The sequence below is a fragment of the Meriones unguiculatus genome, chromosome 9 (assembly GCF_030254825.1).
Source record: "Meriones unguiculatus strain TT.TT164.6M chromosome 9, Bangor_MerUng_6.1, whole genome shotgun sequence".
In the NCBI taxonomy this organism is placed as follows: Eukaryota; Metazoa; Chordata; class Mammalia; order Rodentia; family Muridae; genus Meriones; species Meriones unguiculatus.
In genome coordinates this window covers 28,889,238-28,904,985 of record NC_083357.1, presented here as the reverse complement: position 1 = coordinate 28,904,985, position 15,748 = coordinate 28,889,238, and the positions used below count along the sequence as shown (strand labels likewise).

General features: G+C 42.1%; 1 protein-coding gene across 1 annotated transcript in view; it reads left to right on the top strand.

Annotated features, from left to right (window-relative positions):
- The first annotated feature begins 3,846 nt into the window (after positions 1-3,846).
- Positions 3,847-15,748, top strand: part of LOC110557700 (cadherin-related family member 3-like) — a 79,267-nt gene continuing 67,365 nt past the window's right edge. Inside the window, exons 1-3 of the mRNA XM_060391715.1 lie at positions 3,847-3,979; positions 11,208-11,404; positions 13,500-13,671. Coding sequence (XP_060247698.1) covers positions 3,937-3,979; positions 11,208-11,404; positions 13,500-13,671 — 412 coding nt within the window. The 5' untranslated portion in view covers positions 3,847-3,936. The remainder of the gene's footprint in view (positions 3,980-11,207; positions 11,405-13,499; positions 13,672-15,748) is intronic.

Here is a 15,748-nt window from a genome sequence, read left to right as displayed (position 1 = left end):
CTTTTCTGTTAGACCTCTCAAACAGGCCAATGCCGTCCCATCGGGCACTCACGAAGAGGCTAGCTCTTGTTGGCTGTCTCAGTTGTCACTGAAAGGGATATTTCATTACATCTTGAGTTTCTGTCGAAGTCTTTAAAAGCACAAGGCTAAAAGAATTCAGTGCCTGGACCACTTCCATATTATTTCAGCGTTTATTTAGCGGGGAAGATCAAATCCTACCTAGGTGAAAATTTTACCACAAGGTGGCAGCAGAGCCCAGTATATAGGTTAGTTACTGCACTCATTGGTCCTCTGAGTTACTGAGTTCAGTATGACTGGATACTTAAAAAGGAAGCCTCCTCTGGAAGGCTGAAGAAAGGTATATAAATTACTCGGTTTCCCATGTTTGTATCCATCAGTAGCTCATATCGCTTATGTGCATAGCATTTGGTTGGAGGTCTTATTTAAATGCAGCTTTCAAGTCAGTACATTTGAGATGGGATGCCTTAACGCTCATTTCAAACATTCTCTGGTAATGCAGATCATTTTGGTACATGGGATTTTGTGCGGCTCAATATCTTGGAGAAAAGCTTCAGATGGAGCAAGAGGCTGGGAGTATGACTTAGTACTGAGCATAGGCTTAACATCCCCAAGAGTCTGGGTTCAAAACTCAGCACTTAAAAAAAAAAAAAAAAAGTACTGAGAAGTGTAACGCTGAGGTTCTAAGATGGTGTGTTCAGACAGTACATCTGGATTCTGGCTCCAGCCTAATGGTGTGGCCCGAGTCACGTCACTTTCACTTGTTTATGCTTTGTTCCTCATCTCTCAAATGCGAATGCTGCGGTGCCGTAGCTTTACAGTGAGGTTCAAGTGAAGCAGAAACTCGGCAGTAGCAAAAAATGACTCTTGGGAAGCATGTCAGATGTCTCAGGATGCAGGTGACCCCTGGCCCACAGAGTAGGGTCCTGCACTACACATGACTGAGAAGGTTTGGTCACGTGGGTTGGAGATCTGTCCACATTTGGTTTTCCTCTCAGCGAGAATCATAGATTCTAGAATGAATGCATGCACACAAGCGAGCAACTCTTTTAACCAGGATTTTCACATCATGATTGGCATTGCATCTTCATTTTGTTGGATTCAATCAAATTCATGGTTGGCTTTGACTCATTTTATGTCAGGGAGAAGTGTTTTTACTCATGTGAGGGTGTGTTCATGTTTGCACACGTCTCTCTGTGTGCAAGGGTGCCTGTGCAAAACAGGCTGTGACTTGCAGCAGGTCACAGGACAATCCTGAAGCAAATAATGCCTAGGACAAAAGGATCGGCACACCCAGATAGCAGTTTTGAAGTCAGGCTGGGTTTAAATCCTCGCTTTATACCTGATCTGCTCTGGGACCTTGGGAAAGGGGAGTAAAGGCTCCCTGAGCCTCAGTGTTCTTGTGTGTAAAAAAGGTGGAGTCTGCCTCTCAGTCCTCAACAAATATTTGAATACCTAGTAGTTGCTAGGCACTGCTCTGGGCACCAGGGACGCTGCAGTGAATCTCTCTCTCTCTCTCTCTCTCTCTCACACACACACACACACACACACACACACACACACACTGAACTATCTTAAAGTGCTATGACAAAGCCTGACAGCAAACACAATGAAAAAAGTAATAATTTCACCTAATTAAATGTAGTAAATGCCATGAAAAAAAATGAAAAAGGGACCATAGGGTAAACTGACAAGTGTGTTGAGGGGCAACACTGATTGAGAGAGAGCACCAGGAAGGGCTCTCTGGTGGAGTCATTGGGCCTGAAAGCTAAGCAAGGAAATAGTAAGCAGTGTGAAGATGAGATAGAAATAGGGTAGCAGTGTTGAAGTTAGCTAAAGCTAACCTGATAGGCCAAAGAAAGAGTCTGGGCCAAACCAGCTAAGCACCACAAACCCACTGAGAGCTGCCTTGGCTTGGTCTTCAGAGCCAGGGGGAGGAAACTCAACAGGGGTTATACGCAACTAGTCCATGCCTATTTATTCTGGGCAATGAGATCTAGTCTGGAAAGAAATTACTTAGAATTCCTGCTAGTATTTAGCATGTTTGAAGAGGAACTCACACTCTAGGCACATTTACAAATAAATTGTTTCAGGAACTGATAAAGATAAAGATAAAACTAGAAAGCCACTGTAGAAAAAGTTATCAAGGGACCAAAGAATGCCTCTTAGAGAAGTGACATTTGAGATGAGATATTTCATGCAAAAAGGTGATAAACTATACTAAGACTTGAAAGAGGAATTTAACGAATAAATAACCAGGTAAAAGCAAGACTTGGGAGGTGGATTAAACTAGGCACATTTGTGAGCAGAAAGACCAGTGTGGCTGGCATGTAGGGCCAAGGGGAAACATTGTGTGGGTATCTTAAAAAATGATTTCTCAGAAGATGCCCTGGAGAGAGAAGACTGCACCTGTGGAAAAGGCATCAGGGAGGTAATAAGTTCAGGCTCCAGATGTTGAAGGTGAGGTCTCCAGACAGGTGTGCAGACTCAGAGAACACTCAGGGAGCCGGGAGGAATGCACTGCTAGAAAGTTAGTGTGCTGCAATAGGCCAACTATAAGAACACAGAGGTTTGAGCCTCTCATGACGGCCAGCCACTGAAGGCTAAGGTTCACAGCTAAACAAAACAAACAAACAAACAGACAACAACAACAACAAAAAAACCCCAAGAGTACAGGCGCTTCAGTAGGGAATATTCAGCAGAGCTAAATAGAGGATACAAATTCAAGCTTGCCCATAAACCTCATTTTCAAAAGCACTCACAGCACATGGCTTGGAACCATCTTTATGTGAGCATTTCCTGACCACTTATAGATGCCCCTCTGAAAGCCCAGGAGCTGTCTACAGCAGGTCAAAGTCTGGTTCAAACACAGCATTCCTTGCTCTCAACATTATCCTTCTGTTGAACACACATGAGATTGCATAATCCTATTCCAGTAACCATAGCAACAGTTGACTCCTACAGAGATAGCAATTGATTGCAACCCCTAAATCAGAGCTTGCAAACACCAATCCCTGCAGGAACCTGGAATGGGTGGTGAGAAGCGGCGGGGTGTAATAGGGAGGGGTGGGAAATCTGGCAAACTGTAAAGTGTTGGGCCAATCGAACGTTACTGAGCCACACATTTTTGAGAAGCTTTATGATTATAGAAATAAGGTTCACGGCTCATAGTAAGCTCGGAGACCACCACGCTGCTACCGTTCCCAGACATTTTGGGGTTAACTTTCCAAGCAGCCAGGTCTTTGCTGTCAGCAGTCTCAGAGCTGTCCTTCTACCCCAGCTTTCAACTTAAACATCTTAACACTGGAGAGCTCTGGGCCACTTTCAGGCTGGTTTTGAATTCTGTCTCTAATCTTTCTGCTTAGCAACTCAGAAACCTCTGCAAACCCGGTAAGCTGAGACTCTGGCTCTTGAGTTTCAGTCAGGGTGTAATGAACACATCAAGCAGGACAGGACAGTGTGGGGTGGGGTGGGGTGGGGTGAGGTGAGGTCACTGGTAAATGAAATCCTTTTGCATCTTAATGAGCCCAGGCAGCTCATTTCTTAAAGAGCTCCTCCTTATGCCGACAGTCCCCTCATCTCCCCACTCCAAGCACCCCCAACAGATGACCCCCTCATCCTAAGCACCCCTCCACCCCCACCCCAAACAATCCACCTCCACTCCCCACCCCAAACACCCCCGCCTCCTTCCGACTCTGACTCAGAGGTCTTCCCCTGGTTTAAGCAAATCCCTTTGTTTGGTGCTTTAGCCCTGCAGAAGGAAGGTGTCACTTTTCGGATTAGGGACGAATGTACTGGGTGCCTAGAGATGGCGTTCTCAATACGGTGACTGCACACTAAGAACGTCTCAGGAGTCAGCCAGCGACACAAGGGCTGGATCACAGTGTCTCTGAAGCAGCGGGAGCCCTTGAGTCAACCATGCTTCCGCCCCGTTTCCTCTTTGTATTGCTGGCCGCCTCAGGTTAGTGTTCCCAGTTCAGGTTCTTAACCCTTACAACAGTTAGATTGTCTTCCCCTGGCTCCTTTTCACTTGCTCCAGCACTTTCTTGGGGTTGGTCTTTTGAATTCAAGTGCTCTTTGGTTGTACCTCATTGGATAATCTACTTTCTTATAAAAATATTTCTACAGATGCAGTTATGAATGGGAATCAGGGTAAGTTCTCTGGGAGACAATTGGCCATCTCCTAGTATCTGAACTCTGGAACCTTAGAGGCAAACTTTCACCTGTGGAAGGCTTACCTACAGAACTGCACAGCAAAAAGATACATGTGGCTCATTTGTACTATCAAGAAGTAGGGGAAATATTGTCAGTAGTAGATGGTCAAAGTAGGTGGTACTATGTTTGTGCCATGGTCGTAGTGACAAGCTCTGACACACAGGCAAGACGCATCCTGTAGAATGGAGGGTGAGCGAGCGCCTTAGAAGCAGGAATTCAAGCCTATCTCACGAAAATGTCTGCCTGCTTTATAGGTGGGTAGACACAGACAGATAGAGGCACATACACTAGGAATTTAGCAGCAATTATGTTGAAGATTACAGGTGGAAATGGTAGAGTTGGAAAGATGAGGAAGAATAAATAGTTGATTTAAGTTTTACTTTATTTTATGTATTTTCTTTTTTTAAATTTTTAAAAATTTATTTATTTCTGTGTATCTTCTTATTAATTAAAGTAACAGGAAGTATATTTTTGCATAAAAAGATCGTAACATGTATTATTAGTATTTTAAGATACTAATTCATATTGATTCATATTGATTCATATTGAAATGTTATTGTAAATACTTTGAACTGTTCTGTCCAGTTCACGAACCCCAAAAGACCAAGAATAAACAGACTCCGCTGTAAATACATGAGGGTCTTTTTATTGTAAATTACAAGCTGCAGCTTGTGCCCACACCCCCCACCGCCAAAGCAGTGAGAGCCAAGCACCCAAGCCCAGGTTAGTTGGGTGATTTAAAGATTCTGGTCCATCCCAGCACGCCCAAGGCAGGGGCGATTCCTGCCTGGCAAGCATCTATTGGTCAAAATGCTACATTTTGAATCGATTGGCTATAGGAAGGTTCCCAGGCCATTAATGATCTGGTGTCCCTCCCTAGGGGGATGGTCGTTTCCTAGCAACTGTATCTCTAGTGGGTGGGGAAAGAATGCAGTAAGGCGGTCCTTCCCCTCAGGGCATTACTGGACTTCTCCACCCACCTACTTCAGGTCTTAATATTAGCTGCTAATTTATCTTTTGGTCTCTCAGAACCAAGTGAAATCATCTTTAAGAAATTTTGTGCCACCTTTTAAAAAACTATCAAGAATTTGGTTATTAGAAAACATTAAATTACATGTTGGGTAGACTTTTAATCCTAGAATTTTTTTTACATAAATTGTTCTTTTTAAAAATCTATGTATTTATTTATCTCTCTATTTATTTATTTAGAGTCAGGGTCTAATTGTATGGCCCTGGTAAATCTAGAACTTACTATATAGGCCAGGCGGGCCTTGAACTCATTGAAATCTACCTGCCTCTGCTTCTTGAGAGTTGAATTAAAAGTGTACAGCTTAGCTAGGTGCACTGGCACGTACCTGTAATCCCATAAATTGGGGAGGCAGAGGCAGGTGAATCTCTGTGAGTTCAAGGCCAGTCTGGTACAAAGTGAGTTTAGGACAGCCAAGGCTATACAGAGAAACCTTGTTTAAAAAAACAAACAAACAAACAAACAAAACCAAACCCCCAAATAAACAAATGTATAAAAGGTACATCTCTGTTTTGATTTTCGAGGCAGGGTCTCATTCTATAGCTCAAACTGCCCTCCAACCCACAGCCCTCTGGCCTCAGCCTCTTGGTCAGGACAATAAACTTGTGTCACTATTCCCTTCCCTGGCAAAACTCTTTTTGCAATGTGTGGAATACCGAGATTGAATTTAGTACACTGGTGGTACGCCCACATATGTATGTGTAAATACACATGCACCTTATAAACTATAAAAATAAAAACACACATACACCTTATAAACATCAATTTTCACACTTTACAGCTCTGTGTTTCTAAATTCACATAAAAATAGGACCTAGGTCCCTACCTGAGTGGAGCAGTAGCCACTCCTGCTACATAGGAGTCCACTTTCAATTCAGTACAGTCCCCATTAGTCCCTGGTGTCTGACCAGGAACGGAGCAGCTGCTTTTCACACCAGTTTTGCTGTGAAACCAACTTCTTGGTTTTTGACACAAAATATATTTCTAAAAAGCTAAAAATCAATTAATTCTTCACTGCAGTGGCCTATGAGGCATCAGTAGATGGAGAAAGAAGCGACTAGCTACCCGGCCCAACCTGCAGAATTGAACCGTTAAATCTGACCCAATTTACTGACACGTAGCTACAAGCTTTCAGATGCATTTATGTCGCATAAAATTTACATAATGAGCAAGGAAGAACCACTTCATTCACTCTGTTACTCATTCAGTTAACGAGTATTAACTGAGTACCTGCTACGGGAAAGACCACTCCTGTTCTTGGAGCTGGATGTACAGCACAGAAGAAACAAATGACTGTCTCTGGTTCTTGAAGCTTCTATTTGAGCTGGAAGTAGAACAGAAAACAACCAGTACATGAAATTGTAAGAGAGAGCACCCTTCGTGTAGCAATACCACTCTTGGTCCTGAGAGGATCTAGGGCACAGCAGCCCTTTATCAGAGGCATAAAGGAGGTGGATGAGTTGTAACGCCCGGAAGGATGCATGCTGGATTTCCTTGGTGTGTATGAGGAATGGGGAGGCCGCAAACAAGAGCGCAGGCAGACAAAGCAAGGCCGACCCTGTGGGGTCTGACATTGTTAGTTCATTGTTTGTGAGTGCTTGCCCACAGTAGGCATGTGGAGGTCAGGCTAACCCCTGCCGTTCTACCTTGTTTGAGACAGGGTTTCTTTGCTGCTTGCTGCTACGTGTGCCAGGCTGGCTGCTCTGCTAGCTTCTAGGATTCTCCTGTCTCTGCCTCTCATCTCCCTTTAGGAATGTCTCAGAGAGAGGGAGGGAAGAAGAAGAGAGAGAGAATGCTGTGCATTTGTGGTTTGGTGTCTCACATGTGTCACAGGGCTAACGTGAATACTTTGTCTAAGTTGTGGTCCTTTTGGAGGCTATGGGATGGGGTCACTTCTTTGACTTTTCTGGCTTCTAGAGGCTGTTCATGTTTCTTGTCTCTGTTATAAAAGCCATCGGTGACTTACTTTTCTTACATTTCTTGCATTTTTTCACTGTCTTTTTCTTCCCTCTTATATTTTAAGAACCCTTACGAAGGAATGGGCTCACATAGCCAATCTAAGACAACTTCCTAAAGTCTTCAGTTTAACCACAACTTCAAGGTTTGTTGTGCCATAACAGTATATTATGTCCTGCAGGGACTAGAAACTAGATATTCTTGCTGGGACAAAGGGGCCGTTCTGTCGCAAGCTCCAAATGTTACTAACTCCCCATCACCCACACACATGCTGCCAGCATACATACACTCTGAGAGTGCATTTTTAACCATATGTGTTTCTTCCGTGTGTTAGAGAAAAAGCTCTAAACCGGACTTTGAAATATACAGAGGGAAATCAACGGGCAAACCTCTGGCTTAGGGTTTTCCAGAAAAGAGCTTGAGCAGACAGACTGAATGTGTCCTAAAGCATATACTTGAGAACAGAAGAGGTACAAGAGAGAGTGATGAAACCCTTATGGCTGCAGAGAGCTCTGAACCATTAGAATCAGACTCAGAACTTACAAGAGTCAGGGAAGGCCTCTTTGGAGTGCAGGTGCATTAAGCCTCCAGCACTTCAGCGCCTGCCAGAGGCCACCCTCCAGCAAAGAGGTGCAGGTGCAGGCAGACGGAGTTGGGTGTCTGCACACTGAAATAATAACATCTGAAATGGAGTTTGTGCAAGAAGGCATCTTCCTAATGCCTTCTTCTTGCACGAATCATGCTCAACTTGAAGAACAGATGGGAGATGTAATTCCTAAGTTCGGGCCTACCTCAGCATCAGTCCCTTGACCAACTAAGTTGAAGTGATGAATTTATTTACTTATAACTCCTTATCATTCAACATGTGAGGAAAGTTGGTTTCTTTTGTCTTCTAAGTGAATTGTTTTTAAAATAATTTTCCCCTTATTTGCAGACTTATATCATCTGAAGGATCTTTGACTTATCTTCCTATTGGTTTCCACTTAGTCTCTTTCCTGTGTCTTATGACTCTAAGACTGTACTACTCAATTACTGTACTGAACACAAATAAGAAAAGTGAACGTCCCTGCAGTATTCCTGCTTCTAGTGGAAATGCTTGATGGTTTCCAATTAATATGATGTTGGCTGTGGGCTTATTATATATCACTTTCCTTTTTTTGAGATATGTCCCCTGTATCTCTAGATTTTCCAGAACTTTTATTATGGATTTTGTCAGAGGCCTTATCTGCCTCCAATGAGATAAACATGTGATTTCTGTCTTTGAGCTCATTTGTGTGATGAATTATGTTTATTGATTTGTATTTGTTCAAACACCCTGCATTCCTTTTAATGCTTTCTTGAATTTGGTTTGCAAATGTTTTACTGAGAATCTTTGTGTTTACGTTCATCGAAGAGATTGGCCTCTATTTTTGGTTGGGCATGTGGCTTTGGCCTTATAATCATATGGTTTCACAAAAAGAATATAAAATTATTCTTTCTGTTTTATTTTAAGGATTATTTGAGGCATTGTCATGTTAGTTTTTCTTTGAGGTTCTGGTAGAATTCTGCACTGTATCTATTTGTCCCTGGGATGTGTGTGTATGTGTGTGTGTGTATGTGTGTAAAGTTGGTGATAAGTTTAACTGCTGGTTCTAGTTGTTTGGTTGCTACAAGTCTGCGTAAATTATTTACTCCATCTTGATGTCACAAGGATAGGTCATATACACCTAGAAAGTTATCTATTTCTTTTAGATTAACCAGTTTAGTAGAGTATAGATTTTAAAAGTATATCTTTTATATTCTCTGAAATTCTTCCAGGGGATGTTATAATGTTTCCCTTTTTCATTTCTTGTTTTATTAATTTGGGTCTTCTCTTTCTTTCAGTTAAATATGACTAAAGTTTTGTTAATCTTGTTAATATTTTTAAAAAACAAAATTGATACTTTTTATTATTATATTTCTATTTCATTAACTTCAGTGCTTTTGATTATCTCTTCTTGTTTACAAATTTTGGGTTTTTTAAATGCCTTCAGGTGCATCATTAAATTATTAATTTGCTATCTTTCTAATTTTTTATGTAGGCACATAATGCAATAAGCTTTCATTTTGGGATGCCTAATTACGTCTCACAGATTTCACCATGTTTCATTTCATCCTAGTAATTTTTGAAACTTCCTTCTTTTTTCAGTTTTTCTCTATTTGTTGAGACTTGCTTTGTGGTTGATTTTGGAGAAAGTTTCATGGGATACTGAGACAAATGTGTATTTATTAATGTCTGAATGGAAGATTTTTTAGATGTCAATTAGGTCTACTTAATTTGTGATATCACAGGCACTTTTAGGCTTGGGAAAGTTTCTTCTGTTAAAAATAACTTTTATGACTTTGCTATGGTATTATCCTATATCCATAACTCAAAAATTAGGTCTTTTCATGGTGTTGCCAAGCACTCCCATGTTGTGTTCATATATTTATTTTAAAAATATCATTGGTTTTTACGGAGTAATCCAATTCCTGTACTTTCTCTTGTGGTCCATTCTTTGTTTTTGATGTGACCTATTCTGTTGGGGAAGCTTTCCACTTAGTTCTTAATTTGGTTTACTGAGCATTTAATTTCCAGCATCATTTCAGTTTGGCTTTTCTTCGCCAATTTTATATCTTTATTGAATTTAATTTCCGTATCGTGGTTTGATTCTCTTACTTACTCCAGCTCTTTTTGGGAGACATTCTTTGCATTATCTGTTCATAGTTCTCATTATTCTTTGTAAGATCCTCCAGGTCATTTTCAATAGGATTTGTTACTATGAGATTAATGACTTTTGAGGGTGACATGTTGTTTTTCATTTACTTTTGTTTCTGTGCTGGGAACTGTGCATCTGAAGTAGTGTCTTTGTTGTGTGTTTCTTTTGCTCAAATCGTCTTTCCTCTTTCTGGGTAGACATGTACAATGCCCAGCCTTCTTCTGAGGCTTCTAGACCTTCTTTTCTTATGTGGAACTTGTGTAGAGGATTCCGGGTTCTATCCCCAGTCTTTCGAGAGTCTTCTCTGCTCTGCCTGAACAGTGCAAAGGGCAGCACACTGCTTGCTGGGCTTCTCCTATGATGTCTTCTGATGCGGTTCTCTAAGTCCAGCTGCTCTGTGTGGGATGAGTGCTGTAGCCCAAGGCTGAGGACAGCAGACTTAGGGAAGTTAGGTGTGTAGTCAGGAGGTCTGTGGGAGGGGTGTGGCTCCTCGGGTAGTCAGGCTAGGGTCTGCAGAGTGAGCCGTGCTACCTGTGTGAGGTTCATGGCTCCCAGTGGCCTTCAGCTGGTAGGAGCTGGTACTGTATGGTGCATGGTGCCAGCTGTGTGGCGCACAGATCTACACAGGTCTCTGGTGGTGGGGTGAGCTGGGGTAGGTGGGCAGGCAGTGCTACCTGTGGGGTGTGGCTCCATGAGGTCCTCAGGGGAAGGGCCTGAACTGCTTATTCTAAGCGTGGAGGGGTGATGGGTTTTGTTTTCAAGGTGTCAACATATTCTTTTTATTTTCCAAAGAAATACTGACAGTCTAGCCAGAGTCTGCATTAGCTAAAGATAAGAGTCAGTTGAAATTAAGGAGGAAAAAAAAAAAAAAAAAAAAAAAAACAGGTAAGAGGGAAAAGATGTAATGGAAGTTTTGGTGTCTTTAAGAACTCAGTTGAGTTATGTAAATATGTTTTTGTTTTAATCCCAAACGTGGGATTTCAGTTTGGGATTTAGTTTGCCCATAGCTCATAATTGCCTCCTGTTGGTGGTGGTCTTTGCAGCTGGTGCAAAACAGATCCAACAATAGTAGTTACAAGATAACCTGTGAGCTTGTGAGTAACAAAAGTTCTCATGCTCAACAATGTTACCAAGACAACTTAGTTCTTCAGAATTCCAAGAAAAAAAAGGCACTAAGTGTGTACTATGCTTTTCTTCTGGGGTTTCACATGTAGAAGAGGTTGAGAAGCCTTGCAGAAATCTTCATAAAGCATGCTTTTTGTGTTTTCTCTAAGGTGTTCAAGCTGCTCCAAATTTTGTTGTGGAGGATGCCGGCCCCCTCCTTGAAAACGCCTCTGATCACACCCGAGTTGCCACAGTTACAGTGTCTCTCTCACCTCACACTTCTCTGGTTGGAGATCCTGTTATTCTGAATGCCAGTCCCGCTGTGCATCCTTTTGTGCTGTCTCAAAGATCCTCACGCCTGTGGGATGTAAGTATGGAGGCACATAGTGTGAGCATGCTCCAAGAGATCTAAATGAGATTATCTTCTCCATCTTACTTTCTGTTGCTTGGTTAGTTGTGTGTGTGTTTTAGTCTTTTGAGATTACGTAGTTTAGGTTGGTCTTGACCTCCTCATGATCCTCTTTTTTTGGCCTTCCAAGTGCAGAGATTATAGGTGTACATTAACATGCCCTGCCCTCTTAAGTGCTTTTAATTGATTTAACATTCCACTCTTTGGGTCCTTATAATGTGCTAGGTGTTCTCAAACTCCTTGAGAATAACAAGGTGCACCTGTATTACAGGTACCGGTTGAGGGTCTAGTCAGACAAATGGTAATGCCTTATTCTCACTGCATCTACTTCCATATATATATATATGTTAATTAAGTAAATACACACAGGTATAAACATAAATATGACCCGAGCAATAAAATACAAATTCTCAGATAGGTGAGAGTATCAGACAAGGACATATGATTTATTCAGGGTTCTTTGAAGAAGATGTTTTGCAGGATGGACAGGAATTGAATGAATGAGTAAATGAAGGAGAGAACATCGTAGGTTGTATGCAAAGGCCCCATAGAAAGAAGGATCCTGCTGCGGAGACAGGCCTGAGGGACCAGTGTGAGAAGATCGGAACTGGGACTAGCTGAGAACGCTGACTGCTGAGGAGATGAAGGACAGAGCTTGTGGGTTCTGGGGGATACGTCGGGAAGTGTTACTTATTATTTACTTCTAATCAAGCCTTATTGGGGCTTGATTAACACAGGCATACTGCTCCTTGTGAGAGATCTGGGTTCTCTAAGATCAGGGTTATTTACATACGCGGCAAAGCCACTGCATGCCTGGTGCTCCCCTGGTCCTTCTGCACCTGTAAGAGGACTCAGTGTAATGTCACCTGCAGAGCAACGCAGTTGAGCTGCCCTCCACTGGTTTGGCTCCAGGCTGTGGTTCTCTCTTGTGTCCCTCAAGCCCCAAAGGACAGTGATTAGAACTATATTCCATCAGGGCAGAAGGAAAGCAAGAAGATAAGCTTGAACCCACATGTGCATTTTAATAGTCATGGCTACTCATAGACCACTGGCTGAAGCAATTCATATGTTCTAGCCATCAGAACTGCAAAGTCACATGGCAAACATCAGAAACAAACAAAAACAACAACAACTGCAGAACGGCAGAAAAGAGACATCATGTGCCAGTGTTGTGAAAGGACCGCTCTAGCCACTGTGGGCACATCTTCTAGAAGGACAAGGGAGGCATTTAATAGGACCTGGTATCCTTACCAAGCCTTGGGATTGTCAGCCCTTCACATTGCTTCCATTATGAAATTAGTGTAAAAGGCTATCTTGTACTTGTTCTCCATTCAGCTTCTATTATAAGCCCAACCAGAAAAGTTAAGCCAAGACTATGTAGTTTGCTGATCTTTGTTGCTGCTGCTTTTATAATCATGAGGTAGATTGACAAGTCTACTTTTCCTCTGTGGCTCCTCTGGGTACCAACAATATGAACATGGGGAAGTGACCTGATTTTCTGTGTTTCTGTTTTGTTTTCTGTAAAATGAGATGAACAGTAATCATATTACCTCGCTCAGGCTCTTAGAATAATTCCATGAGATAATGCATGTAAAGTTCCAAATTGAGCTATAGTGAGCCATAATGTCACAACAAACTAATGAACTAACTAACTAAAGCAAAAGATCCATCCAAGCCAAATAAATAAATAAAACATCATAGACTAGATAGCATTAAAAGCAGTTTGACTATGAGATAAGTTCGTAGCACAAACAAACATACCTGCAAATGAAGACTCACTTTACTATAGTACAGTAAGAAGGGGCACACTCTGTTTTATTTAGGGCTTTCTTTAGCCCTGGCTGTCCTGGACTCGCTTTGCAGACCAGGCTGGCCTCGTGCTCACAGAGATCTGCCTGCCTCTGCCTCCCTGAGTGCTGGGATTACAGGCATGTGCCAGCACCACCATACCTGGCATGCATATATATAAAATATGCAGAAGAAAGGATATATATGTATATATATATAACCAACCATTTGATCCTCCATTATTGTGCTCTTTTTAACATTTTAGATATTTATCACTGGAGTACCCAAGCTGGACTTTGAGATGGTAGCACTCTATTCCTTGACAATATATGCCAAAGACAACCATGGGGCAACAGCATCCCAGACCATTTTTGTCAAGATTGAAGATGTGAATGAGCCACCTGCATTCATTGGGTCTCTTGCCCATGAGGATCAAGGTACCAAGGGTCTGTTTGGGAGAAAGGAAGTCCTGTGGACATAGATGTATGTCCTATGCTCTATGTCTTATGTGCTTTCATGGTGCTCAGGCTATAAGGCTAAAAGAGAATGATAATTAAGAACAGTTGGGCTGGTGTGATGGCTCAGCAGGTATATATATATATATATATATATATTTGTAATGCAAGTCTAATGACCAGAGTTTGATCCCTGGAACCCACAATAGAAGTAGAGAACTGACTCCTGAATGTTGTCATGTGAACATCATACACATGTTATGAAATATGCATGGGCTCTTAAACACACACACACACACACACACCATAAATAGTTGATATGTTCTGGGCCTTGACTCTGTACAAGTACGATCTTAAAAGCTTTAAGTGAATTACATTGTTTAACAGTCACAGCACTAGCGGTAAGTTCTATTCCCTTAGTCCCACTGTGGAGAAAATAGACTTAGGTGAACTAACTTGCTCAAACCATTCATGTACTTGTTTAATCATAGTATACTGAGGTCAATATCTTAAATGTGTCTAGTTGATGAACTAGAAGCTTCATGACACCTGTGGTGATGTCTCTTTTGTTCCTTGCTCTCTTACCATGTAGGTGGTTCATTCTCTCATTCTTAAGTCAAATGTTTAATTCTTACTTGCAGAAAAATCCAGATGATTCAACTAAATATAAAATAGTTCAGTCGTAGGTATGGCTACTAACTGGACTGAATTACTTATCTTGAGTGAACCTCAGTCTCTTCATTGCTATGTCTTAGATGCAAACTATTCCCCGTAGTCTCATGTGGTTCAATAATGGTCCCAAGCTGGTGGCACTGTTTTAGGAGGTCATGAACCTCTGGGAGGTGGAGCCTTGCTAGAAGAAGCAGATCGCTTCACGGTGGGCCGTAAGTTATGCTTACCAACTGCCCTCTGTTTCCTGTTCCTGGAGCAGTGAGGAGGTAATGTGTTCACTTCCACAATACACTATGTCTCCTAAGCAATCAGCCCAAAGAAACCCATCATCCCTTATAGCTTGTCAGGAATTTAGTCATAGCAAGAAGAAAAGTAACTAACAAGATCATTGATTCAAATGAGATGTCAATCCTGCCTTGATGCATATCGTGGTAGGGTAACTGTTGCTGTGACAAAGCAAATTGGGGAGGAAAAGGTTTATTTGGCCTACACTTCTATATTGTAGTCTATCGTTGAAGGAAGCCAGGACAGGAACACAAACAGGGCAGGAATGTGGAGGCAGGAGCTGATGCAGAGGGCATGGGGCTGTGCTTGCTCTCCATGGTTTATTCCGCCTGCTTTCTTAAAGAACCAAGGACTACCAGTCCAGGGATGGTACCACCCACAATGGGTTGGGCCCTCCTCCATCAATCAGTAATTAGGAAAATGCCCTACAGCTGGACTTACGGAGGCATCTTCTCAATTGAGGGTCCCTCCTTTCAGATAATTCTAACTTGTTTTAAGTCAACATAAAACTATCCAACACAGGGCCCTGGGGGGGGCAGGCTAGAGAGATGGCTCAGTGGTTAAGAACACTGCTCTTTGAGAGGTCCTGAGTTTAATACCTGGAAACCACAAGGTCCTGCGTTCAATTCCCAGTTACATGGTGGTTCACAACCATCTACACTGCGTTCTGATGCCCTCTTCTGGTGTGCATGCAGATAGAGCACTCATACAAAACAAACAAACAAACAAACACACCTTTAAAGAAGGCTATCTAGCACAATGCATATGGTGTCTTGAAGTACTGAATAATGTGCGCTAACTTCATAGCAGTTAGTGTCTCTTCTTTCTCCTCCCAAACACTTGATAAAGTGTTGCATAGAGTCAAGGTCAAACCATGCTCTTTTGACTTCTCAAACAGTGAGCCAGGTGCCAGAGTGCTTAGGAGTAATACACAGGGTTGTGAGTTGGAAGTGTAGGCCCATGTGGCTATGATTCTATTAGGCTTTGAGACCTCACTGCTATCCACAAGTACTGGTTTCTTCACAAAATAGGGTAGCAATAGGCCTGAATGTTCCCTTCTGGATTCAAGGCTCGCACTTCCCAGCTTTATAAATTCACCCAG